Raw genomic sequence first — 27,655 nt, 5'->3', positions numbered from 1 at the left:
AAGAGCTGGACACTTAACCAAATAAGCTACCCAGGAGCCCCTAAGTTTTTATATGAGGAGTTTTTATTTCTCTGAGATAAATGCACAAGAGTGCAACTGCTAGATTGTATGGTAGTTTTAGGTTTAGTTTTTTAAGAAACTGCCAAACTATTTTCCAGAGTGGCTGAGAATTATCTTTCAAAGAGTAGTTCTGCTTATTGTTAACACTGACCATACAAGAGAAAGAAAAGGAAAGCACATTTTTATTCAAGCTTAGGTCTTTTATAGGAATAGGAAACTAGAATCCTATTCAGACCCTCTTATTATAGCTTAATTAATGAGAAAAGGTGACTGTACCATATTATGAGATATCTGTGAAAGAAAAGCATTTTATTCATAAACACAAATGAATATTTCATAAGTACTTTTAACATTGACCTAGGAGCTCAATATTGGTAGTACTTACATGGTATATTGATGTAATATTTGGCATTGAGCAGATTCTCAATGTTTAGCTCAACAATTTTTAAATCCAATATGGGAAACATATTCCATATAGTCCCAATATGTAAACCTGTTTATCTTGGTTTACTTTTACTAAAGAACAAGCTCTCAGAAATCTAGATGCATTTTATCTTCCCCCAAAAAGATAAACTGTAGCATGTGAGGTTGAAAAATAAAAATTTCAGATTTCTGAATTTAGAAGATTCTAAACCTTGAGACATAACATTCCCATTATGAAATCATTACTGCACAGAAAATGGCCCACTATATTCTTCTGAAATCTGAAATCAACAGGAGTTATGTGCAGAAGACATTCATGTTCTACCTGCACAAGGCCACTCCCAACCTTGAAGCTTTTCAGTTCATTAAGTATTTATCCCTTAAAAACCATATTTAAAAGTCATCATGGGAATCAACCTGCAAGCACACTATTCAGTATTTTCTTCTTTCTCCACTTACCGGCTGTTGAGTTTCCCACCCATTCCAGTTTAGCATTTTTATGCTATTCTCTACACAATTCTATCCAGCCACATCTAAATATCTGAATGCACAGAGATCACAGCTTCAAAGACATTTGGTACAGGACAGGTCCCTAGAAATCCTATTATCACTGTGAGGTCTGCTGGATCCTTTTGTATAAAGATCACTTCCAATCCTTAATGACATTTCCACCATTGGTCTTCCCAGGTTAGACTGCTACACTGTTTTTCTTTGTTCCTATCATCCTCATCCATTATCAATAGTAATTTTCCCCTGTAACATTTGTATTAATTCACTATTGTCATCTGAACAAAATTTTATTTACATTATTTTTTTCTAACTAGCCTACTAGTACTCCTTCCTTTTCCATAATTACACCCTTCATGGTGAATTTTTATTTCTCATTAATGTGTTATAATAGTGGCTTAAGTGAAGGAGTTATAGCTTTTCCTTATATTCAACAAATATAACACATACTCACAGAGTGGCTACTATTTCCACTGTGATCTCTCTGCAAAGTCTGTGGTAAGAAAAATGGATATCTTTCCTGCCCTAATGGAACCTACAGTCTAATGGTGGAGACAGTAAGCAGATCATCACACAGGTAATTAATTACAATGTTAGCAAGCATGTGAAAAAATATACTAAGAATGTATATATAAAGGGACTCATTGTGGTGTGGCAGGAATTATAGACTAGAAAGAATGACATTCATCCTGAGATGTGAAAATGATTCGGAGTTAGCAGAATCAAACGGAAGACAAAGGATATCACTTAAGTAAAAAGCTTTAGCATAGTTAAGAATGCACTGAAAGTCAATGGGCCTGGAACTCAGAGCCAAGAGTAAAAACCTGGGGAGGAGAACAGGAGCCAGATCATGCTGGGTTTTGTGGGCTCTAAGTTTCATTCAATTTGCAGGGAATTCGAAAAATTTTTAAGCAGGGAATTGTCCTGATCAGATGTGCAGTTTAAAAGGATCACTCTTAGAAAATGAAAAAAAAAAGTAACCATTCTAGCTTAGAATAGAGGAGAATAAAAGTAGATGAAGGGAGGCCAGTTAGAAGCCTTTTACGGATGCTCAGGAGAGAAATGAAGGATTTCTTGGATGAATGTGTTGGTACCAAAGAAGAAAAATACCTTAGAGGTAAAGCTAATAAGATGTGGTTTTAGCCAGGGGTGCCTGGGTGCCTCAGTCAGGTAAGCATCCGACTTCAGTTCAGATCATGATCTCATGGTTCGTGGGTTGGGAGCCCACATTGAGCTGCGTGCTGAGAGCTAAGAACCTGGAGCCTGCTTTGAATTCTGCGTCTCCCTCTCTGCCTCTCCCGCACTTGCACACACGCTCTCTCTCTCTCAAAAATAAATAAACATTAAAAAAAAAATTTAATGTGGTTTTAGCTAGAGTAATGGAGTGGCTTGGATAGATTTAGGGTTTATGGCTTCAGTTTGGGACGTATTGACTATGGGCTAGAATGTGAATTCCATGAGGACAGGTTTTTTGCCTATTTTGTTCATTGCTGCATCCCAGTGCCTTGGGAGACATTCAAGGGGAGATGTTGAATAGGCAGATTAATTATATGGATTTGTAGCTCAGAAGAGAGGTTTGGGCTGGAATTTAAAATGTGGGAGTCAGCAGAATATAGATGCTTTCAGCAGCCAGAATATCAAGCTCCACTGGGGAAAGCTGAAGAGTGGAAAAGGCAAGATCAAGGATTGGTGTCCAGCTGACTTGTTAACAGCTCTCTGCAACACTATGTGATTGCCAATTCATTTAGGGATCATTCTCATCATGTTGAGATGAGTGAGACCCAATGTAGTCCATGCTCTAAAGGGGGTGTGGAGGTGTTTAAGGTCACAGTGTCTCCCATATGCATTTAGGTTGGGCCTGTCCTATAGGAATACTAAGCTCTTTGTTCTGTATTATTATTCCTCTCTCCTTACTCCTTTTTTCAGGAGAAATGGGTGGGAATAAATTAGACAAATAGTTACAGTCTAAAATGCAAAATGATTGCATGGCTGAATTGTCATGGAAGATAGATTTTCTGCTTTAACCCTTCCAACAATCAGGTCCCAAGTCAGGCCAGTAGGATGTACTTTTAGCCAGAAAGGCGTTTCTATGTCCTTTATAACTGAGATATTTTCTCTACCTGTCTGCATGACAAAGTCCTTCTTTCTTCCAGTTTTTCTGGAAGAAGTCCTCTCTCCTATATATCCCTCTTCTTAATGCACCCAGAGCGGAAAGATGTTTGGCAATCTCCTACGTGCACTTGACATATCAGTTAACTAAATTTACTGTGTGTGTGTAGTGGGGTGCCTTTAGACATTTTGTGTTATTCTTTTTACATGACATAGGTGTCATCAGCATCTTTGATATACTACTCATCTAATGAGTTTTGAATGTCTGCATTTCCACTTAATTTCTCCTTAAAAATTGTTTAATAAAATTACATCGTTACATAGGATGACCATTGGTAAAGATGTAACACTTCTAAAACCCAAACTGGTTAGAATTAGTTTAGAGCTACTTTCATTTTTAGCATTACTTATCTCCTATAGAAATTAATTTTAAAATGTAATTTGTTTATTCTATCCATGTCTCAATGTCATTTTCCAAGACAATGTACTTGTTAGAATGTAAACTGTCCCAGGTAACCAATATAAATTATCACTAAAATGGAGAAACCAGAATCCACTAAGAGTTAAAAAAAAAATAGAAAAGGAAAAAGAAACAACCCAGAGAAACTTCTGCTCAATGTCCACAATTAAGCTTTTTTTAATAATCAAGAAAAAGGATTTTTTTCAAAAGAAAGAGATTACAGATACATTCTGTTTAAGATCCTCTCATCAGTACATGACCTCCTAAAATTTTCTAGTTAATAAAGTTCATGAAATAAATGTGACTATTATCATAACTGATTTTATAACATTAGTTGAACAGATTTTAAATGTTCTCAAATACTATTAACATACTCATTACATGATCTTTAGAAAAATACTGTTAGTCTAATGAATGCATTGTTAGCCCAGCGAAATGCCAATAGGTTATTCTATAAAATGGGAGTAATGATGCTTACCTCCTAAGACTTCCATCTGAATTAAATAAATTAATATTTAGAAAGCATTCAGAACAGCCTCTGACACATTGCAAGCCAAATTAGTGTCGGCTGCTACTGCTGCTGTGACTACTTACAAAGAAGTTCATGTTTATCTGCATTTGAGATACCCTCAGGGTGAGGATTACAGCAATGTTGGCATTACAATTATTATTATTTTGGAATAGGTTACGTTGGTTACCAAGCAGAAATTCTGCATATAAATCAAATTATTTTTAAGGGACTAGAAGAGCCACTATTGAAAAAACTTCCTTAAGCACTTAATTGCTTTTCCAGGAATGCTGAAGATGCCCCTAAGAAAGTTAAGTTTCTCTTCTGTCACAACATTCCTCCACCAGCTGTTTCTGTTTGCCTCTGTGACAGCCTGCTTGAGAATGGGTTCCAGTATGAGTTAGAAAGGAGTATGTGGCAAGACCAGAGGTGGCTAATGACCTTGGCTAATACATCTTTCAAGCCTGAAAATGGTTTACTTTTTCCATTATCAATCATTCTTACCTTTCCTAACATGATCACATGCTAGTTCTCAGCCTCCTTTCCCACCCTTATGATTATTCCCTGTGCCCACTCGGAGTTTGTCTACCTGACCCTCAGCCAGTGTTTGTCCTGGCCCCCCACAATGCTTCCTGGACTATCAGGTCAGGCTGACCCCTGGATTGTATCTCTGAACTGCTCTACCCTCTTGCTTGACTCCACACTCTTTATTCAGACCCTATGGTAGGTCTGTCTGTTGCTGGCTGCACCCTAGCATGAAAGATAGTTGAGGAAATTGCTATGGACCCACAGGTTTCTGTATCTTTGATGAGTTAGGAGTCCTAAACTCCTCATGCTTCCTGCCCTGGATCTTCTTTGCCTCCCTGAGCATTTTATATAAGAAATCCAAGGAGTGATGGACATGCTGGTGGGTAGTTATGAATTATTGCTACCCCCTTCAAAGTGGTTTTATCCCTCTACCTCTCTCCATGTAATATAATGTTCAGTGAAGAGCTGAGTTAGTTTCTTTTTGGGCTCCCATGATAAAAAGGGACCCAACCCCAGCCAGACTGAATTGACCAAGTTTTTCCAAAAAAATCAAGATGAAAAGCTCTCCAATGTGGTTCAATTCCCCATCATGCACACCAGGGCAAACACTGGGGAGCACAGCACACTGGCCGGGTTTTCTGCCTCACTACAGTCACAAACTAAAACAAGTTAGATCCACAGCCCCACTTCTAGTAAGAGCTTTACTCACTCCCATGGGATGTCCAAACTTAAGGATTATTGATGCTTCTGAATCCACATAGACCTATAGCTGTTGAGCCAAATCTCAAGAAGCAAGTAGAGGTCTTTTCCTCTCTTCCATTGCTCTTTAGCTGCAAAATTACTAGAGCCCACTCAACTGGAAAGAACCTACCACTAATTTTCTCAAGTGATCCAACCAATGGAACATTCAGCGATAAAAAGTAATGAATTACTGATACATGAACCGACATTGATGAATCTCAATGTAATTATGTTGAGTGGAAGCTAGACAAAATAAGAATATACACTGTACAATTCCACTTACATAAAATTCTAGAAAATGCAAACTAATCTATGGCACAGACAGTGGTCACATGAAGTTGTGGAGGGCCCACAGAAGGCAAAGGAAGAAAGGATAACAAGGTAATACAAGGAAGCTGTTGGAGTGATGGATATTTTCATTATTTTGACCTTGGTGCTGGTTTCATGGGTGTACGTGTGTCAAAACTTACCAAATTGTCCATTTTAAATATGTACTATTGATTGTATGTTAATTTTACCTCAATAAGACTATTTAAAAAGTGTACATCCATACCCAGCAATTAATATGGTATAGGATATTACTAAATTTCCTAATATTAAACGAACCCTATGTTATTAGAATAAATCTAATGTGGTCATGATGTATTAGTTTTTAATGTGGTATTGGACTCTGTTTGCTAATATTTCATTTTTGCATTTATCTCCCATTTCTTTAAATAGCTATTTTATAGTTGAACTATTGCATTCATTTTCTCAATTCTTTATGATCTAGACCTATTGTTTGTTGTATTTTCTGAATTTCACTCATTAGGGCTTGTTTTCTTATGTCTGGTGACTTTACACTGAGAATTTTTATTTGTTTTAATCAAATATACTGGAATCCTGAAGGCCTTGAGTAGGAGATGCTTCTCCGGGATGAGTATTTGCTGATGTCAGGCAACAGGGAGCACTTCCAATCCAGAACTAAGTTATCTTTCAGATTGGGATTTTCCTGCTTGTGGGTTATATAAATTCAATGCAGAGTGCAAATTCAAACCCCCAAATCACAAATCACACATAACCCTCTTATCACAAATGGATAAGGTTAAAAATTCTCAGAAGGGATGTCATTCTTCCTCTCAGCTTCTCTTCACTGCCTATTGGATTTTTTTTCTTACACATTATTCTGTGGAGGTCATAGCCCTTTCAACAAGTTATGACTGTATATGCATCTCCAGTTATGTTTCCTTGTTCTTCATGGACATAGTCTTAGCTTTTCATTTCCTCAACAATTATAAATCTCAACACACAAGATTCTAGGTATCAGCGTTTGTTCTAGGGTAGTCAGGCTTCTATGTTCACTTTCTCCCCTGATGTCAACTCACTGTTTTGTTTTTTTCTTTTGGCTTTTGAGAATTTTCTTTACTTTCTTGCAAACTCAGCCATTTTTAAAAGTATTTTTGTTGTTTAGGACCTATGTGTATTTCAGCAAAATGGCTTTTCAGAAGATTTTACCCATAATAATGCTAAACATGGATCCCCTACTCTTTCTTTGGTATGAAACCTTTCCACTAAAATGGACCTCTGTGTAAAATATAATCAGGTCAGAAAACCATCAGTAGATGAGTACAAGTTCCATCCACATTTCTTAAGGCTATGCCATTGGGCTTTGTAAGATCCTAAGGACCTTTAGATTTTGGTGAATACTCTTTCCATTATTTTCTGGACTGCTGATTGTGGCCAGTGGGGATGGCAGATACAAATATCAAATGCTGATGGTACTCTAGCATGTTACCAAGGATGAAAGTTGTGACGTTTACAGTTCTATGATTCTCCCCTCTTGCTCAGTTAGGTACTGGTCATTAGGATTTGCACACTTTATTAAATACTCATTCACTGCATCATGACTAGTGACCATAATCACTACACCATTGAAACAATGAACTCTAACTCAGAGGATCACGGAAGTCCAGCTGGCTTTCTCACAGCAAAACATAACTTTTGCTTTAGCATCACTGTGATTTCTATGAAATATGAAATATTCCTAAGAGGATGAACCAGATAAATCAAGTTGAGCTAAATAGTTCTCATCAACCTGCTATGAAGGATGCAGATCATGTGTGAGAAGCAACCCTGCTGGTTCATAGGCCAAAGTTTTCATGTTCCACCTGTGGTGGAAAACCCAAGCCAGAGAGAGGATCAAGACAAAGATCAAGGTGCTTGGCATGGTGCAATTACTAAGGACCACTATTAAGAGCCACACCTGTTCTTAGTTACTAGGTCTTGAATTTTTTTCAGCCATTCCCAATGACCTTTCCATGTGTGTGTGTGTGTGTGTGTGTGTGAGTGTGAGTGTGAGTGTGTGTGTGTGTATGTGTGTGTGTTTCCAGGCTAGATCTAACCAGAGACAGAATACTCCCATCTGGAAAAGAGGGGAATAAAACCAAGGAGAGAGGGCATGGGGCTTACTCAGTGCCTATGCCCTGACCCTGCCATTGCCACACTTCTCCTCCTCATTGCTGGCCTCTTCATCTAGTGGTACTCAAATTGATGTATGCATTAAGACCACAGGGGAACTTGCTAAAAATATTCTTTAAAGGTCCTTGTCCCACTTTAAAATTAGTGAGAAACTGAGGGCGGGGTCTGGAGTGGTTAGTAAGTTTCTCAGTGGCCACACAGGTGGTCCCAGCACCACACATTAAGCCACTCTTAGGTTCTGGGCTCTAGCTTACTGGAATTACTCTTGGCCCTCTGCTATTTGTCCACCTTGTTTGCCTGACTTCCTACTCATATCTGTTCAGACTGATCTATTTGGCTCCCCCCTCCATTTCCCCTCCAGCCTTTATCCAGGGTGTAAGTCCTTGCTTCAGTGGCACTGCTTCGGAGCCTGTCTTTTGCATGCAGGCTGGAACCACCCCTGCAGCTGATCCTATCTGTGCTGGCTGAGGAATCCAGCTCCTGACCCAAAACCAATGAGTGATTTTTCAGGCCTGGCCATAGGCAATTACAAAGTCTCTACCTGGCAGGCCTCCTGAGGAAACATTGCCCTCTCCACTCCAGACTTGGTGCCCAGCCAATGCATTAATGCCTCTGAAGGGAGCTTCAGTCAAGGACTCAAGTCCCTGTAGCTTGCCAGGCTTCTATGTATATTTGCAGTCCTAGCTCAGGCACCCTTCAGCCAAGGTGACTTTGTGGAGGGCTCCTTATTGGAGGAGGACCTTGAAGACACTTTCCTCCTCTCTCAGACCAAGTACTCTGTACTCCTCCACTCCTAGTCCTCATTTCCACCGCTTCTTCCCCTGTAAAGGCACACTGTTCTATGGAACAAAATGGAACCAGGGACAATCTTCACCTTCTCTGGTTTTAGCCTCTTACACGGTGGCCATAAGTGATTAAAGCCTTCGCTATTTCTTCCATTTTGGCCTATAGCCTTAACTGGCTACACTAACACCTAACAGCTCACTTGTCTCTTCAGTTTAGCTAAGCTCCTGATACTTGAGATCCTGAGCCAAAACAACTTACTTTCAGAAACTGAGAGATGATATAATTAATTTCTGCTGTGCCAGTTTTTAAGCTGCTAATTTGTTACACAGCATTAGCTAGCTAATACTATTATTTTTCTACTTCTTGTGTCCATTTTGACTTTGAACCATTTCAAAGTGTTTTTCGCATCTATTATCCCACTTCTTCCTAAATACAATAGCAAACACTTAGCTATAGGAAATTTAACTTGGTGCCAGGCACTACATTAAGTATTTAACAGACACTGAGTAAATTGCCACAACGCTGAGATGGCTCCTTTTACTACCTCTGCTTCATAGAGGAGACTGATACACTAGATGCTAAATAACTTGCCCAAAATTACATATATAGAAGTGCAGCTAGGATGAAAATCCTAGGTCCTACAAGAAACTAGAGCACAGAGAAGAGATGCTATTTAGACAAGGTCACAAGCAGGCCAGTATAGGAGGCAAAACCAGGACTCTGGCCCTGATTCCCCTCCATGAGGCTGGGATAACTGTTTGGGACCGTGAACAGACTTGGAAACCATTTGCAGCTTCCAGCTTGGCAGAGAGACCTGCCCAGAGGTTTGGCAGCAAACCACTCAGGTGGCAAAGTCTTCTGCACCTCTGTGTCTTCATCTATACCCCGGGGACAATAATCTGACTGATGACATGGATCAGGTCTTCTCATGTGTCTACTACATCAGACAAAACTCACTTCAGCATGGCAGGAAAGACAGTAAGGAATAAAGTAAAACAGACATAGAGTTGGGACTATTCCAAGCAGTGTCTCCATGGGAAGATATGCCACACGGAGATATGCTACAACTGCAGAGAGAAGGAAGATTTTAGGCAGGTGGTTTTCTGGAATTCAAAGTTCACTAACTTTAGACCTATGAAATGGGCATTCATGAGGATTCGGGGAAGCACTGAGCTAAAGCTGCACAACGTGGTATAATAAGGAACTGTATTTACCCATGTATTTACAGGATACTGTTGGAAGTGGGGTGCTTAAACTATTTTAGAGAACAAAGACTAAAAACTCTTAAATTTTTTATAGCACTTGAAATGCTCTCTGTGGAAATGAATTTGACAGGCTCTAAAGGGGAGTTTGCAGAAAATCAGATTCCTTGGGGCACGTGGGTGGCTCAGTTGGTTAAGTGGCTGACTTCAGCTTGGGTCATGACCTTGTAGTTTGTGTGTTTGAGCCACACGTCAGGCTCTGTGCTGACAGCTCAGAGCCTGGAAACTGCTTCAGATTCTGTGTTTCCCTCTCTCTCTGCCCCTCCCCTGCTCATGCTCAGTCTCTCTCAAAAATAAATAAACATTAAAAAAATTTAAAAAAAAAAAGAAAGAGGGGCGCCTGGGTGGCTCAGTTGGTTAAGCGGCCGACTTCGGCTCAGGTCATGATCTCGTGGTCCGTGAGTTCAAGCCCCGCGTCGGGCTCTGTGCTGACAGCTCAGAGCCTGGAGCCTGTTTCAGATTCTGTGTCTCCCTCTCTCTGACCCTTCCCCGTTCATGCTTTGTCTCTCTCTGTCTCAAAAATAAATAAAAAACGTTAAAAAAAAATTAAAAAAAAAAAAAAAAAGAAAGAAAATCAGATTCCTAGGTTTTTCTTGCACATCCTGATTGCATAAATTGTCTGTGGTCCTGGGAAGCTAGTTCTTAAAGCACCACCAAGTGATTTTGTTTGGGGATCTCTGCTAATTATAATCATTCACCTTATCCATTTATCGTTATCTATTAGTTATTAACAGATACCTTAAGGACTTCTGGTCCCCAAATAATTGAAATTTAGAAATGCTTTGTGAAATTTCTGACTACTAGTTGTTTTCACTGGAACTTTACTGATTTATCAGTACTGCAGTAACAGCAGATTAGTAAAACATCATCTGCAACTTGTATTCTCCCATTCTGCACAGAACTTATGAGGACAGAGCTCCTGCAACTTGAAGACTCAGCCCCAATGCAGGCTCTCAAAACAGTCCTTAATCAGTAGAATTTAAGAAATAAATGCATACACTACATTATATCTGGATGTCCTGGAAATGGTCCTTGCGCCAGGCTCATGCCTTGTGTCTCAAATCCAATAGCTAAAGCTATACATTCTTGTCCTGGCACAGCAGTCTTTCCAGGTTCATTTTCAATTTCATCAATGGTATTTTTTGTGTGTTCTGATCCCAAGGGCTGAAACTCCACCAGTGAGCCAGCCATGGATCTTTTGAGCTTTTTGGCTTGACCTCTGACCTTTACAGCTACAAGTTTCCCCTTTCTTCACTGATTACGTTTTATCGTCCATCAAGGTAACTTTCTGAATCAAATGCCACACTCTGCTGGATCTGACTATTCTCTATGGCCTTCCCCCACCCAGTTCAAGTTCTGACAGAGACCGTATATCTTACACTCTTGGAAATCCCCAAATATACAGGTTTTTTGAAACAGTATCTTTGGCATATTTAAGAGATACTAAATCTCTTTGGTTGTAATCACTTACCAAACAAACACTTCTGAACAAATTTAAGAAATGAAATGAGCAGGGTGCCTGGGTGGCTCAGTGGCTTAAGTGTCCAGCTCATGATTTTGCCTCAGGATCATAGGACAGAGCCCTGCAGTGGGCTCAGCACTATCAGTGTGGAGCCCACTTGGGATTCACGCTCTCCCTCTTTCTCTGCCCCAACCATGTGCTGTCTTTCTCTCTCTCAAAATAAATAGACTTAAAAAAATAAAATATTCTACTAAAATCAAAACCCTCACATTTTTAACAGAATTTTAATATTCTCTTTTTAGGGGAAAGCCCTTTGTATCTTATTCAAATTCATGAAGAATGGATGACATTTAAGATGTCTCATTATGCTTGCAACATACAAATATACAGTTTCTTAAAATGGCTTCCTGTCAAGTACATATGATTTCTCTTTGTCTGCTGTTAATGTAATTGACTAAACACTAGATTCCACTGATTATGCTTTCCCTTGTAAACCACTTACTTTATAGGCATAAGCAGCTGTGTTTATGCTTCTGTGATTTTCGGGTTTCATTATGAAGTTTCATCATGTGATTCAAGAGCCATAGGCAGTATAAGCACCCAAGCAGCAGCTGGCAACTTTTTACTGATAAAAGGAATATTCCATCAACACTTACATACATTGTATAGAAGGATACATATGTATCCAGATGCATATGTAAAACCATTGCAACCACGTTAACAGTGAGATGTGAGCAGAAAGAAAACACTATTAACTTTACAGGCAATCATTGATCAACAGTCAAAGACCTGAATTTAAACAAGAACATAAGCACTTCCTCTCCTTCCCCTCTCTCAACCGAGAACTACAGAGTTTTGTTTTTTAACCTGGGAGTTTGGTGTTAAGTATTCAATAGGGGTGGTATAAGAGAGGTAGGCAGAGAGACAGCAGAGGGAGAAAGGCTGACAGAAAAAGCAGCCATCAAGAGTTTGAGGTGGGGGGCCCATGCATGGTTCAGTCGGTTAAGCAACAGACTCTTGGTTTTGGCTCAGGTCATGATCTCACGGTTTGGTGAGTTCAAGCCCTGTGTCTGGCTCTGCACTGGCAGCATCGAGCCTGTTTGGGATTCTCTCTCCCTCTCCCTCTGCCCCTTCCCCAGACTCTTTGTTTCTGTCTCTGTCAAATAAATAAATAAACTTTAAAAGAAAAAGAGAGAGAGAGAGAGAGAGTTTGAGGAGAAAATTCATGCAGAGAAATATGGAAAGGAGTAGCAAGGAGAAATAGGGGAACTAAGGTACAGGAAACAGAGAAGCAAAGAGGCCCACACAGCAGGTGTTTGTTATCCAAGCCTCTATGACACTTTATTATTGTGTCTTCTCTTTTTTTTCTTTGTTAGCGGGATAGAGTTTTATCAGTTTTATTGATCTTTTCCAAGAACCAACTTTGGTTTTATTGATTTTCTCTATTATTTTTGTTTTCAATTTAATTGATTTATGCTGCAATGTTTATTATTTCTTCTGGTTGCTTTAGGTTTATATTACTTTTCTTTCTCCAGTTTCCTGAGGTGGAAGCTTACATTATTATTTACATTATTACTTACATTATTATTACATTATTGCATTATTATTATTATTTATTATTATTATTTCTTGTGCACTAGCCACTCAACACTATATAATGCCCTCTAAGCAATGCTTTCATGGCATCCCACAAATTTTAATAAATTATATTTTCATTTTTATTCAAGGTATTTTTAAAATTTCTCTTGAACCTTCTTTAAGCCATGTTTAGAAGTCTGTTGTTTCATCTCCAAACTGGGGGATTTTCCAACTCTTTCTGAAATTGATTTCTAGTTTAATTTCATTATAGTCTAAGAGCATACGTCTTTCAAATTTGTTGAAGTGTGTTTTAACTGGCTTACCAGAATGTCGTCCATCTGGGTTAATGTTCCATATGAGCTTGAGAAGAATGTGTGTCTTGCTGTTGTTGGATGAAGTATTCTATAAATGTCCACTGGATATACTGATTGATGGTACTGTTTACTTTAACTACATTTTTACCGATTTTCTGCCTGCTGGAACTGTCAACTACTGATAGAAGGGTGTTGATGTCTCCAACTATAATAGATTTATCTATTTCTCCTTGCAGTTCTATCCATTTTTACCTCATATTTTGATGTTCTGGTTGTTAGGCAAGTAGATAGTAAGGACTTTTAAGTGTTCTTGAAGAACTGACCCCTTTTGATCATTATATAATGATACTCTCTATCCCTGATAATTGCCCTTACTCTGAATTCTGCTTTGTCTGAGATTAATACAGATACTCCAGCTTTCTTTTGACTGGTGTTAGCTGTGGTATATCTTTCTCCGTTGCTTTGCTTTAAATTATCTTTTTATTTAAAGTGGTTTCTTGTAGACAATATTTAATCGGTCTTGTTTTTGTATCCACTCTGACAGTTTCTGTCTTTTAATTGATGTATTTAGACCATTCACCTTTAAAAAGATTATTGACAGATTAATACTGATCAGTTGTGTAACTGTTTTCTATTCATTGCACTTACTGCTGCCACTATTGTTGTTCTTGTTCTTTCTCTTCTTTCTTTCTTTTCTTCCTCCTCTTCCTTTCTCTTCCTCTTCCTCCTGTCTTTCTTTCCTAACTTCTATGGTTTCTGCTTTTAATTGAGCATGTTATATGATTCCCTTTTCTCTTTTAGCCTATCAATAATACTTCTTAAAATTTTTTTAGTGGCTACCCTAGAGTTGACGATATACATTTTCAATCCCAGTCCACTTTCAAATAATAATAGTATACTGCTTCATGGATAGTCTGGGTACTTTATAACGGAGAATGCTTAATCCCTCCTGTCTGTCATTTACTTCACATACTCATATACCATTATCATCAAACACATTGTTGCCATTATTATTCTGAACAAACTGTTATCTGTTAGATAACAGATGTCTATGTAATTTTCCTTCTTTCTGAGCAACTTTTTTTTACCATTTGCAGGCCAAGTCCATGGGCAACAAATTCCCCCAATGTTCATTTGTCCAAGAAGGTCTTTATTCCTCCTTCACATTTGAAAGGTGATTTCACTAGATACAGACTTTAAGGTTGGTGGTTTTCAGCTTTATTAGGATAGCTCTGGAACAGACTTTCGCTAAAAGCGTGGGTCTAATTCTTAAGGCCTGGCCTTTCTGACATGTCATCAGGATGCCTGGGGTGATAGCATTTTTTCTGGGCCACAGCTATAATGCCTCCCCAAGTTGCTCAATCTTTAGAATCTTTGTTTAAATCTCTCCCTCATTGTAAATACCCTCTGTGTAGTCTCACCTCATGCATGTTTAGGACACATAAACTTCTATGCCCCTCCCCCACACTGCTCCCTACCCAATTCCTACCCCACACATTGCAGTGATTTTTATCTTCCCCAAATTGAATTTCTTCCAAGCAGGACTTCCACACTCTGCTTGGACTTTATCTCACTGTGCCACAGTTGATTAATTGTTGCCAGGCAGAAAGCCAGGGTGATTATGAGATATTATCTGATGAGTTTTCTTTTCAGGGATCACAGTTTTATGCTGTTCATTGTCCAAGAACTGAAAGCAATGGCCTCATATACTTTGTGCAGTTATATGATTTCTTACAGCATGAAAACTAATCTAGTGCCAATTACTCTGTAATAGTTAGAAGCAGAAATGTTCCTTATTCAATCATCTATTCCCAGTACCTAGCACAGTTCTTGGCATTCAGAGGCAATCAACAGGAAATCAGTACATGAATTAATGTGTCCATCAGTGAATTCAGGGAAGGAAGAAAAGAGGGTGAGGGGGGGGGGGATTAATTTTGAGAGCATTTGGGAAACATTAACTGGACAGCACTGTACTTGAGCAAATTAAAAGTTTTAGTATGGACTCTGACTCAAACTCAGAAGAATCAAGAGTCAGACTTAATATCTTTTGGGAAATAACATATTCCATAATGGTTGATTCTTTATTTGTCAAATAATATATATTGAAAATCCCGAGTCAAGATTTCTGGTTTAAAATTCATCTTACATATCATGTAATCAATAAAGTAGTTCCAAGGTAAATGAAAGCAAAATGGATTTTATAATATTCTGATTTAGAAGAATTGTAAGATTTCAGTGTTCTACTGATAGGTATTTTTTGAATATTAGCAACTAATAGGCTAGTGTCACCTTTTGAAATCTTTTCAGTTTTGAGGAAATCCTTTTCGGGGATTTTTAAAGACTGCTTTCTATTTCAGATATATGTTTCTGAGTATTATAATCAACCAATTAATTATGTCATTAAAATATATTTATTATTACTACATGATGAAGTAATCACTTTACTTTTTTGAAATAGATTATAGACGAAGAATTAAGCAGTCTTATATTTATCCATTTATTTTTTTAATTTTTTTAATTTTTTAACGTTTTTATTTATTTTTGAGACAGAGACAGAGCAGGGGAGGGCCAGAGAGAGAGGGAGCACAGAACCCAAAGCAGGCTCCAGGCTCCGAGCTGTCGGCACAGAGCCCGGCGCGGGGCTCGAACTCACAGACTGTGAGATCATGACCTGAGCCGAAGTCAGACGCTCAACCGACTGAGCCACCCATGCGCCGCTCCATTTATTTTTACAAAATATACTTAGCCAAGACATGTATAAAGCCTTAAGTTTTCTGTTTAAAATCATTTTATCTTCAAGCTCTCTATATAATATCAGATGGTTTTCTGTTTTCAAGTGAGAGTTCTAGGTACTACAGTTCATTTAAATAAAAGCCATTTCATTTTTTCTGGATTTAATTTGATTTTTCAATTATCAAGCTTTGTCTTTTACATTGAAAATGCGATCTTGCTAATATTTTCTGAAAATGAAATGTATAACTATATTCCAGAAAAGTTTTAAATATGATACTGTTATAGAAGAGAATAGGCAGGATAACTTTTCTTATGCTCAAGCATAAGCTAGTGAACTATATTTAAGGATAATAAAAATATTTTATAATGAAGAAAATAAGATAAGGAAAACGAGAAAGATAAAGATTTGCAGATAAGGAATCAGGATAGAAGGGTAAACACCTCACCTGACTTTAAAGTCTTCAAATACTTACCTGTTATAAAATTTTGGGGCCCTAGTAGTGGGAGAATTTGTCAAAAACTTTTTTGCCTTGAATGATATTTTATTTTCAAGTGAAGATTGAAGGATACAGGGAAAAGTATCTTCACGTGGTCCTGAAAGAAATAAGAATTATTCATTGATAAAAAATAGATTTCAAGGAGAGAGTATATAAAGAAGAATAGCCTGGGGGCACTTGAGTGGTACAATCAGTTAAGCGTCTGACTTTGGCTCAGGTCATGATCTCCGGGGTTGGTGAGTTCGAGCCGGAGTCGGGCTCTGTGCTGACTGCTCAGAGCCTGGAGCCCGCTTCAGAATCTCTCTGTCCCTCCCCAACTCATGCTCTGTCTCTGTCTCTCAAAAAATAAACGTTAAAAAATTTTTTTTTGAAGAATAGCCTGAAGAAGAGAAGGTTAAATAGGAATGTGCAATATCCTTTAAAGGTATGTATATGTGTTAGAAAATCTCCAAAGATAGATACTAAGTGTACCAAGACAGAGTAAAAAGATGAGAGAAGCCTGACCCAGAGACCAGACATTTCATAAAACTGATAGCACAGGTAAACTTACTGATGTTGACACTCACTGTCTTACCTAATAATATTGCAAAAGCACAAGAAGATGTTTGATTAAAGCACTGAAATAATGCATAGTCTGAGACAAAACAAAGAAAACTGAAGATGCAAGCAGAGTCCATGTGTTGGATGTATTTAAACCATCGCAGCTTAATTTTTTAACCAAAAATGTTGAATACCAATATCATGAACACAATATTTGCAAAATCACAGTTGTTGTAATATAACTTGCCAAATGGGAGCAGCAGACTAGTTGTTTTTTGTTTGATTGTTTTAATATTGTTGCAGAAAAAGCATGAATGGCTCTCTTTTGGCATGCTAATACATGGTGGTCTTTAATTTCTCCTCTTCCTGCTTATTCTTTTCTCTTTTGTTTACTACTGTTCTTTAGAGTCTCCAAAAGGAAAAAGCAAAGAAAAAGAAAGACAAAGATGCTTGATTTGATTGTCTAATGGAAGTCTATTGCGGCTTAGAATCTATTTTCAAGCAAAATTTAATCAAAATATTGTTACATCTGGGTAAAGAAGTTATAATGATTTCTATTGTCTCTTTATTCTTTCTTGAATTTTCCACATTTTTTACAATGCTCATATACTAACTCTGTAATCATAAGCAAACAAACAGATTTAAGGAACTCATGGGTCTATTTCATTCCAGTTAGGCACTTTTTTTGTTTCACTCTCCCTTGGATATTAGATCATCACACCCTTATGAAAATCTAATATTAATTTTAAAATTCTTTAGAGCATTCTAAATAAATTGCTTGTCTTAAATACTCATTATAATCTGAGCACCTTTGGCAAACAGAGGATCAAACACAACAGTCTGTCCCAGGTTTGGGGGAGGAGGGACAAGAAGGCTTTATGCTAAAGAGGGATGGATACTTGTAAGGATCTTCCAAACATTTTAAGAATTCCAAAAATAACATGGATGGTGAAAAGGAGAGAGAAAACTGAGCTTAGAAAAATTCTGAGTAGAGTTGAAGTGGATTAAAGCTAATCAGCGGTTTTGTAAGGCTTTACATAAGGTATTTAGCATCCGAGGAATTAAGAAAATCAATTATATCCTGATATATTAATACAAGGTAAAGGAAAATGCTAAGTTGAAATGACTCTGGAATTTTCAGAACTTATTGTTATTTAATAAATAAATATATTTATATATTATAGAAATATTAAGGAATCAATAATAAAGGAAATCAATCAATAAGAGGGGAGATACAGAGAGACATGAAGACCATAGTTCTTGGTATACATATTACATATGGTGGATTGTTTCTATGTTTATTCTACTTTTTTTTTTTTTTTTTTTTAATTTTTTTTTTTAACTTTTTTTGTTTATTTTTGAGACAGAGAGAGACAGAGCATGAATGGGGGAGGGTCAGAGAGAGGGAGATACAGAATCTGAAACAGGCTCCAGGCTCCGAGCTGTCAGCACAGAGCCCGACGCGGGGCTCGAACTCACGGACCGTGAGATCGTGACCTGAGCTGAAGTCGGACGCTTAACCGACTGAGCCACCCAGGCGCCCCATGTTTATTCTACTTTTAATTAAGGATTTTTTTTTTTCCTGAAAGAGACGGTGGATGATTTTGTCACTGGTGAATCACAGAAGTCTTACTATTAAGACAAAGAACATTGTCCTGGAGTTCTATGTGCTGTCTTTGAAAATGTGCTCACCAAAGCATCAACACAAATTTTCTATATCATATCCTTTCTATACTCCAAAGTTTGTTGAGCAGTGTACAGTGTTAAATTGTGAATTTTTTCCTTTAGTAACCGAAATATTATTCAGGATGTGTTTTGTTGGTATTTTAAACAATGAATCAGAAACAGCATTCTTTTCTAAGAGTCTAATAGTTTAGCACTATTTTTTAGCACTTTTTCTAATCGTTTAGCATAATCTTTTAACTACTTGGATAGCAAATATACATGCAAATATACAACATACAAACACTACTGTTAATGATTTGACTGCTATGTTTCAGAGTAGCCCTGCTTATTAATACAAAAATACTAAATACAAAAATACCTAGATTATAAAATAGCATATTCAGACCAATACTTTCTAACCAAGGTTATTTACAGGTTCCATTAACTATGTGGTATACATGCACAACATTACTAACAATCTAATAATGACACATAAACAGAAATTGAATTGCTGTTACTATCTCACCAGATACTTCACCCACTAATGCCTAGAAATCTGTGTAAGTCTTGATTTCTCCAACTCACCTACCCATCCCAGAAAGCTTCAAGTATGTTGAAAGGAAGCTCAGGATTAATGGATTGATATTTATAATGGTTAAAGGCACATCTAAATCCTATTTCACCTACATTTTGTGTTAAATTGGCTTCAAGATTGGGAAGATGAATATGAATATGCCATTGTTTTGTGCTGGACTAAGTCTATTAATAGTAATGCTATTGGCTAGAAATGTCTGGGGGCACTCACTCACCTGGGCCTGAATGAGTTTCCCACAGACCTGTCCCCTTTCCAAATCAATGTTACAACTGGATCCACCCTTGTGGTTCTTATGCACACAATGGCCAGGGGATCTGGTTTTACTGGAGTTGAGGAGAGCAGTCAAGAGTTTTGTGGGCTTACTCTTTATGGGCAAATTTAAAGCATGAGACAGATATTTAACGTATAGGGAAAAGACAAGTAACCCAAATGGTCAATTACAAAAATCGACCAAGATCCCAAAAATGGTTTATCTTATATAGCCATCTTTGAAGTGGACGCCTCTTTGAAATGCATGTGTCCACAATCAAAGCTTAAGTCAGGCACTTGTATTACAAGATCATAAGAACTATGATCTCTTTAGGGCTCTTCACAAATATTCCTGTTCTCTCAACTTGTGGATAAAGGATAAGAATGCACTTCCTCTTGAATTCAGGTGTGGTGAGATGACTTGCTTCGGTCAACCAAATAAGATTGGAAGTGATCAGGTGATATTTTGTCACATTACGGTCTTCATCTGTCTTACTACTTTCTCTTTTTGGGGAGGAAGGAGGAGTGCCATGTATTATTGGGCCGACTTAAACAATGCAGTAAGAACAGTTTAGTGTATTAATTTTTTTCTTTAGTAATGAAAAATTTACGGTTTTAAATTTTCCTCTAAGTTTTCACTGGGTCTCAAGTTTTTGTAAAGTGTAATGAAGCATTCTTTTCATTGCTTTCTAGAAGTTTATAAATTTTCTTTTGATTTCTTCTTTGATGTAAGGTTTATCTAAGAATAAAATATTTACAAAGTTTCAAAAATTTTTTTAATATTTATGTATTTATTTTTCAGGGAGAGAGAGAGAGAGAAAGCAAGTGTGTGAGCAGGGGAGGGGCAGAGAGAGAGAGAGAGAGACAGTATCCAAAGCAGGCTCCAGGCTGTGAGCTGTCAGCACAGAGTCCGACCTGGGGCTCGAACCCATGAACTGCAGGATCATGACCTGAGCCAAAGTCAGACGCTTAACCAACTGAGTCAGACGCTTAACCAACTGAGCCAACAGGTGCCCCGAAGAATAAAATATTTAATTTCCAAGAGTTATATTTTTGGTCACTCTTTTTAACATATTTCTGGTTTTATTGGATGATGAGAAAAGAATTTGAACTATATTTACTTCTTTAATAAGGTTTTCCTTACAGTTGTAGCATAATCAGTTTTTATAAATCCCTTCAGGAATATATGAGACAAAATTTATTTTCTATTAAAGAGCTTGAATACAAGTACAGACTCTATCCACTACATCACATTTTAAAATTATATATTTCCAATCATTTTTTTTTTAACGTTTATTTATTTTTGAGACAGAGAGAGACAGAGCATGAACAGAGGAGGGTCAGAGAGAGGGAGACACAGAATCTGAAACAGGCTCCAGGCTCTGAGCTGTCAGCACAGAGCCCGATGCGGGGCTTGAACTCACTGACTGCGAGATCATGACCTGAGCCGAAGTCGGCCGCTTAACCAACTGAGCCACCCAGGCGCCCCCCAATCATGTATTAAAGTCTCACACTATAAATTTATTTTTAAAAAGGTCCCTCTGTATGTGATAGATTTTGCTTTATATATTTATCTATGTTGTTTGACTCACACAGAATTTTGACTGTGCATTTTTCATAAATTGTATCTTTTTCATTACAAATTACCTCTATAGTTTTAGTGTTTTTACTCTAAATTCTACATTATTTTATATTGTCTACATTTTTTAGTTTATCTAGTATCTCTTTTTCCACTCCTATATTTTCAACACTTCTTTCATATTTTAAATGTGTTTCCTGTAAAGAATTTACAACTAGGTTTACTTTTTAACTTAATCTGATCTTCGCTGCCCTTCAGTGGAGAAAGTCCACTTATATTTAGTGTGATGACATTTATTTTAGTTTTCTATCATGTATTCTACTTATTATTTATTTTACATTGATTTTCTATTTTGTTTTTATTTTTTATCAGATTGATCAATTTGTACCTCACTCAATTTTTTGTCTTATTAATTTGAAAGTTATTCTATTTATTTTATTTTATTTTATTAAATTATTTTCCTCTCCTCTGGTCTTATAAAAGGCATATACATCTTTACTTCTATTTGAATACAAGATGCCACAAAGACGCTATTTTTACTACTCCTCCCCCAATAAAATGAGATCTTTAAATAATTTCATTTTTCCTTATTACTTACTCTCCTCCCCCAATAGATAAGTACTTTGGCTTCCCCAGCCCTACCCCTTCCTACTCTTTACTAACTCTTGAGTTTTGCTGATATAACTTACTACACTTAATTTTAAACTATTTTTAGAATATCCCTTACTGTACATCTCTTCTGTGTCTATGGTTTTACTTACAATCATCTTATCCATTTGAATTTCAATTGAATAGGTAATGCTTATTTAATATATAAACAATTAGTGTTCATCACTGCATTCTTATGTCTTTGATTTCCCATATTTAGAATTTTGATGTATTCTATGGCATTTATTCTTTGTTTTTGTTAGTCTTGTTAATTTCCACTTGCATATCCTCAAATATCATTACTTTGCCTTGACAAGTGAATAATTTCTCAACTATATATAAGATTTTCAGATTGAAATTCTTTACTCTCAATAGTCCCCAGATACTATTCTACTGATTTTTAGCTTCTAGTGTTGCAGTTGAGAAGTTCAAAGGCAGTATAATTTTTCTTTACTTTATGGCTAGCCTGTTCTTTTTGACAGAAAGTTTTAAATATTTTCTATTTGTCTTTGAAACTCAGAAACTTTCTATGATATGTCTAAATATAGGTCTTTCCTTATCAATCTGGCCAGGAATGTGGCGAATATTTCAATCTAAAAATTCAGACCTTGGGTCACCTGGGTGGCTCAGTTGGTTGAGTGTCCAACTCCAGCTCAGGTCATGATCTTACAGTTGACGAGTACGAGCCCTACATCAGGCTCTGTGCTGACAGCTCAGAGCCTGGAGCCTGCTTTTGATTCTGTGTCTCCCTCTCTCTCTGTCTCTCCCCTGCTCATGCTCTGTCTCTCTCTGTCTCAAAAAGAAAAAAAATAAATAAACATTAAAAATTCAGACCTGTAGCTCAGGGACAGTTTTCCTCTTTAGCTTTCATTGTAGCCTTATCTTCATTTACAGATTTACTTCTCACCTGGAACTACTATTATTTCCAGGTTTACTTTCCTAGAGATACTAATTCTCTTACCTTTTCTCTAATGATTTATATCTCATTATACTTTTGTTTGTGCTTTGAAATATATTGTGGGTCAAATTGTGTCCCCTAAAAGATATGTTGAAGTCTTAATCCCCAGGACCTATGAAATGTGGACTTTTTTGGGAATGGGACCTTTGTAGATGGGACCTTTGTAGATGTAAATAAGTGAAGATGAGGTGGGCCCTAAATCCAATGACTGATACTGTTAGTGGGAGAGAAAAATTTGGAGACTCAGAGACACAAAGTAGAAGAAAGCCATGCAATGATGGAGACAGAGATTGAACGTCAAAGACTGGAAGCAACCACCAAAAGCTAAGATGAGGCAAAAAAGGATTCTTCCCACAGAACCTTCAGTAAAAGTATAGTCCTGTTGATTTTTTGGACTTCTAAGCATCCAAAACTATAAGAGACTACATTTCTGTTGTTTTAAGCTTCCAATTTATTGTAATTTGTTACAGCTGCCCTAGGAAATTAATGCAAGATAATTCTCCTTCTGGATATTCAAGGTCACTAATTCAAGTCATTTTATTTACTAAATCACTTAATTAAAGAATTATGTTTTGTTACCATTTACAAAATTCAGAGAGTATTTTTTTATGGTTTCCACTTGGATCTCCTTTAGTCATGTTGATATTTTATAACTCAAGTTTTTAATGTGTCTTATGTAACAGCTCCACTTCACTAAGCATTTGGTTTTTTGGCCCAATTTTCTTTTCTTTATACTAGGTTCCCTTAGATGTTATTTTTCTTAATTGACTGAGTTCAGGTTTGATCTGAAGGTACCCTAAGTGAATGGTGGCAGGCAAAGTGACCTCTACCCCTGTGGGCTGATGATCATGATGGAGTAGGCAAGGGGATGGTTCCCTGCTAAGGTACTGGTGATAACTTCTGCAGCTTAACATTCTTATATCCAAACTTACAAGGGCAGGATAGGTTTGGCTCATCCATTCAGCAACTGCTTAATCTCCTGGGAATCAGGAAGACATGATAGGTTCATGATGGACTAATGTTTCTTTTTCTACAGAGGGCTTAGCTTCTTGAGGTCATGCTCTTCTCAGGGTCCTGTGGTATTTGGTCCTTACCTAGGAGTCTATCCTGCTTTCTAGGTGCTTTCCCAGCCAAGAGGAAGAAAACTTCTCTTTCTTATACCCCAGCAGTATTATTTTGTACCCAAAGTATTTATACTGCTTTAGTTCTAAATTTTGAAGTAGTGAGAATAAATAGAGTCAAATAGACATATGGATATATAAGTTTAACAATAAATAACTTGCTACTTCTGGCATTCTAGAATGGTTATAAGCTAAAAACCTTGAACATGGAGCAAGGATAGGGAACAGGTTACAAAAGAACACAAACATCTCACTAGAAAATATATAGGAAAACGTAAGAGTATTTAAGCATCATTTGGTTAACTTGATGTTATCTTAAACTGTCTTATAAATTTGGCCTCTTGTTTAACATAAAATAATTTTAATTCTATACAAATTCAGTAGCCTCTTTAGAATAATATGATTTGTCACAGCGCTGGGTGGCTCAGTTGGTTAAGCATCCACTCTTGATTTTCGCCTAGGTCATGATCTCAGGGTTGTGAGATCAAGCTCCACATTGGGCTCTGCACCAGGCATGGAATCTGCTTAAGATTCTCTCTCTCCCTCTCTCTCTGCCCCTCCCCTGCTCTTTATTTCTCTCTCTCTCTCTCTGGAAGGAAGGAAGGAAGGAAGGAAGGAAGGAAGGAAGGAAGGAAGAAAAATATGATTTGAAAATAAATCTCTGGGTTTTATTAGCTGTGGTATTTATGACCTTGGTATATGGTTTCTTAGAAAACAGTTTTTGGAGATCCAAAATGGCAGAGAAGTAGGGGGATCCCTACTTCGTTCCCTCATCCCTCAAACACAGCAGTGTTGATGCCAAAGGACTTTGAACTCCAAGAGTTCAGGTAGCAAAGTGACAGAGATGCCTCCAGGTACCCACTGGGACAACCTGGCAGGCCATAGGTGCGTGATTGTGAACTGGGAAAGATAAAACGGGTGGTGAAGGAGTGGAGGAGAGGGAGCCCTTCTGCAGAGAGACAAAGGGAGGAGAAAGAGACTGGAGAAGTGTAGGACTGTATCTGCATGAGAGAAAAACCAAAGACTAAGATGGAGAAAGATCCAATCTCTAACTGTGGGGCTTTCCCCAGACTGGGACCGGTTGCCCTGTTCACACACCTGGGGAGGAGGGGAGCCAGCCCCGGGGTCAGTAACTAGTTCAGAGACGCAATCTGTAGTGGGAGAAAGCAATCCCATCCCTGGAAGGTATATAACCGACCCAAGGACAAAGACTGTCTGTATTCACCAGCCAGAGGCAATATATCAGCGGGGCAGAGCAGCACCTCCCCAAAACTAGGGCGGATGGAGTGGGAACCTTAAAGACATTGAGGTTTAAGCCCCAGCCGAGCACCAGGGAGGAGCAGGAGTCTGAGGAGTGGGACAAACCAACGTGTTCACACCCATGACACTGTGAGGACAGCCTGAACAGAGTGGTTTGGGACTCCCGATACGTGGAGCAGAGACTGGCGTGTTGCCATTTTTTTCCCCATCATCAACAAGGTGGGGCCTCAGGGAATGGGCAGTGGGCCCACGGTGGAGGTGGGACTTGCCTACACCAAACCATACCCTGGGCCTGGTAACTGCATATCTACTGGAGGAGGATAGATGCTGATGAAGAAGACAGCCCCTACCCCAGACCAGCTCTGCCACTGGTTCCAAGACACCCAGTGGTTTTGCATTGCCTGATTTAATTCTCAGACAATTGTTATTATAAATAAATATATATATTTCCCTTCCTTTTCTCCTTCTTATCTCTTACCTTCTCCAGTCTGGTTATTCTGGTTGTTGGTTTGTTTAAGCAGACATATTTAATCTATTCTATTTATACCTGTTCTACACCTCCTTCTTTGTTTTCCTTTCTCTCTCTCTGGATTAAGCCATATAGTTTCTCTGCTGGTCAATTTTATTTTATTTTATTTTCCTTTTCCCTACCCCTGTCATTTCTCCCTGTGTATGACATAAGGCCTCTTCCATCAGCACCACCTCTGTTGTTTATTTGTATCCGGTGTTACTGGTTTTTTGATTTTGGTTTGTGTGTGTGTGTGTGTGTGTGTGTGTGTGTGTGTGTGGTTTCTTTGTTTGTTTTCCTTTCCAGGGCTACTTCAATGAAAAAACCAAAAGCACACCTGATGGAAGGTCCAAAACATCACTACAAGTAGGGATATAAAGTAACCAAAGTCACAAGAACAGAGAGCAAGTAACACACTCCAAAAAACACCTCCTGAAGGGCCAGTTCCTAGATGTGTATGACCCCTCTTTAATATAGTAGTGCTTGCAGGTATAGGGCACACAGCAAGCTTTTAACACACATAAGAGACAGAAAACTAGCCTAAATGATTAAATGGAAGAGTTCTCCTCAAAAGAAATTCCATGAAGAAATGACAGCTAAAGAATTGATCAAAACAGATATAAACAATATAATTGAACAAGAATTTAGAATAATAGTCATAGGATTAACTGCTGGGCATAGAAAACAGAAAGAAAAAAGCATAGAATACAGCAGATAATCTATTGCTGCAGAGATCAAGGAACTAAAAAATAGTCATCATTAATTTTTAAATGTTGTAAATGAGGTGCAAAATAAACTAGAGGCAGTGACAGTGAGGACCAAAGAGGCAGAGGGGAGAATACGTGAAATAGAAGATAAATTTATGGAAAAAGATGAAGCTGAGAAAAAGAGAGATAAATAAATTCTGGACAACAAGGAGAGAATTAGAGAACTAAGTGATTCAATGAAATGGAATAATATCTGTATCATAGGAGTTTCAGAAGAAGAAGAGAGAAAGAAAGGGTAAGAAGGTGAACTTGAACAACTCATAGCTGAGAACTCCCCCAGTATGGGGAAGGAAATGGACACTGAAATCCGGGAGGCACAGAGAACTCCCTTCAGACGTAACTGGAATCGATCTTCTACACAACATATCATAGTGAAACTGGCAAAATACAAGGATAAAGAGAGAATTCTGAAAGCAGCTAAGGACAAACAGGCCTTAACCTACAAGGGTAGACACATAAGGGTAGTTGAAGACCTATCTACTGAAATTTGGCACACCAGAAAGAAGTGGCAGGAAATTTTCAATGTGCTGAATAGGAAAAATATGCAACCAAGAATCCTTTATCCAGCAAGCCTATCATTCATAATAGAAAGAGAGAGAAAAGTTTTCCCAGACAAACAAAAACTGAAGGAATTCATCACCACTAAACCAGCCCTACAGGAGATCCTAAGGGGACTCTCTGAGCAGAATGCTGCAAAGACCACAAAGGACCAGAGACATCACCACAAGCATGAAACCTACAGATAACACAGTGACTCTAAACCCCTATCTTTCAATAATAACACTGAATGTAAATAGACTAAATGCTCTGACCAAAAGATACAGGGTAGCAGAATGGATAAAAAAGGTAAGACCCATCTATTTGCTGTCTACATGAGACCCATTTTAGACCTGAGGACACCTTCAGATTGAAAGTGAGGGGATGGAGAACCATCTATCGTGCTACTGGAAGTCAAAAGAAAGCTGTAATGGCAATACTTATGTCAGAAACTAGATTTTAAACTAAAGCCTGTAACAAGAGATGAAGAAAGGCATTATATAATAATTACAGGGTCTATCCATCAGGAAGAACTAACAATTATAAATGTCTATGCACCAAATACGGGAGCCCCCAACTATATAAAACAATTAATCACAAATATAAGCAAACTTATTGATAAGAAAGTGATAATTGCAGGGGACTTTAATACTCCACTTACAACAATGGACAGATGATCTAGATAGAAAATCAATAAAGAAACAATGGCCCTGAATGATACACTGGACCAGATGGACTTGACATATATTCAGAACTTTTCATCCTAAAGCAGCAGAATACACATTCTTCTTGAGTGCACTGGG

At 37.8% G+C, this 27,655-nt stretch overlaps 1 protein-coding gene across 7 annotated transcripts in view; it reads right to left on the bottom strand.

Annotated features, from left to right (window-relative positions):
- The window catches only part of LOC144614805 (uncharacterized), a 158,789-nt gene that overhangs the window by 58,222 nt on the left and 72,912 nt on the right, over window positions 1–27,655 (bottom strand). For all 7 annotated transcript variants that reach the window (XR_014137315.1, XR_013552990.2, XR_013552989.2 and 4 more), the window contains one exon: window positions 16,402–16,522. Coding sequence is in view for 4 of the 7 variants with exons in the window: in XM_078440415.2 (XP_078296541.2) it covers window positions 16,442–16,522 (81 nt within the window). In the remaining 3 variants the exon portion in view is untranslated. The remainder of the gene's footprint in view (window positions 1–16,401; window positions 16,523–27,655) is intronic.

The sequence above is a fragment of the Panthera onca genome, chromosome A2 (genome assembly GCF_046562875.1).
Source record: "Panthera onca isolate mPanOnc1 chromosome A2, mPanOnc1 haplotype 2, whole genome shotgun sequence".
Taxonomy (NCBI): domain Eukaryota; kingdom Metazoa; phylum Chordata; class Mammalia; order Carnivora; family Felidae; genus Panthera; species Panthera onca.
The sequence above is the reverse complement of the archived record's forward strand: the minus strand, read 5'-3'. Positions and strand labels throughout refer to the sequence as shown.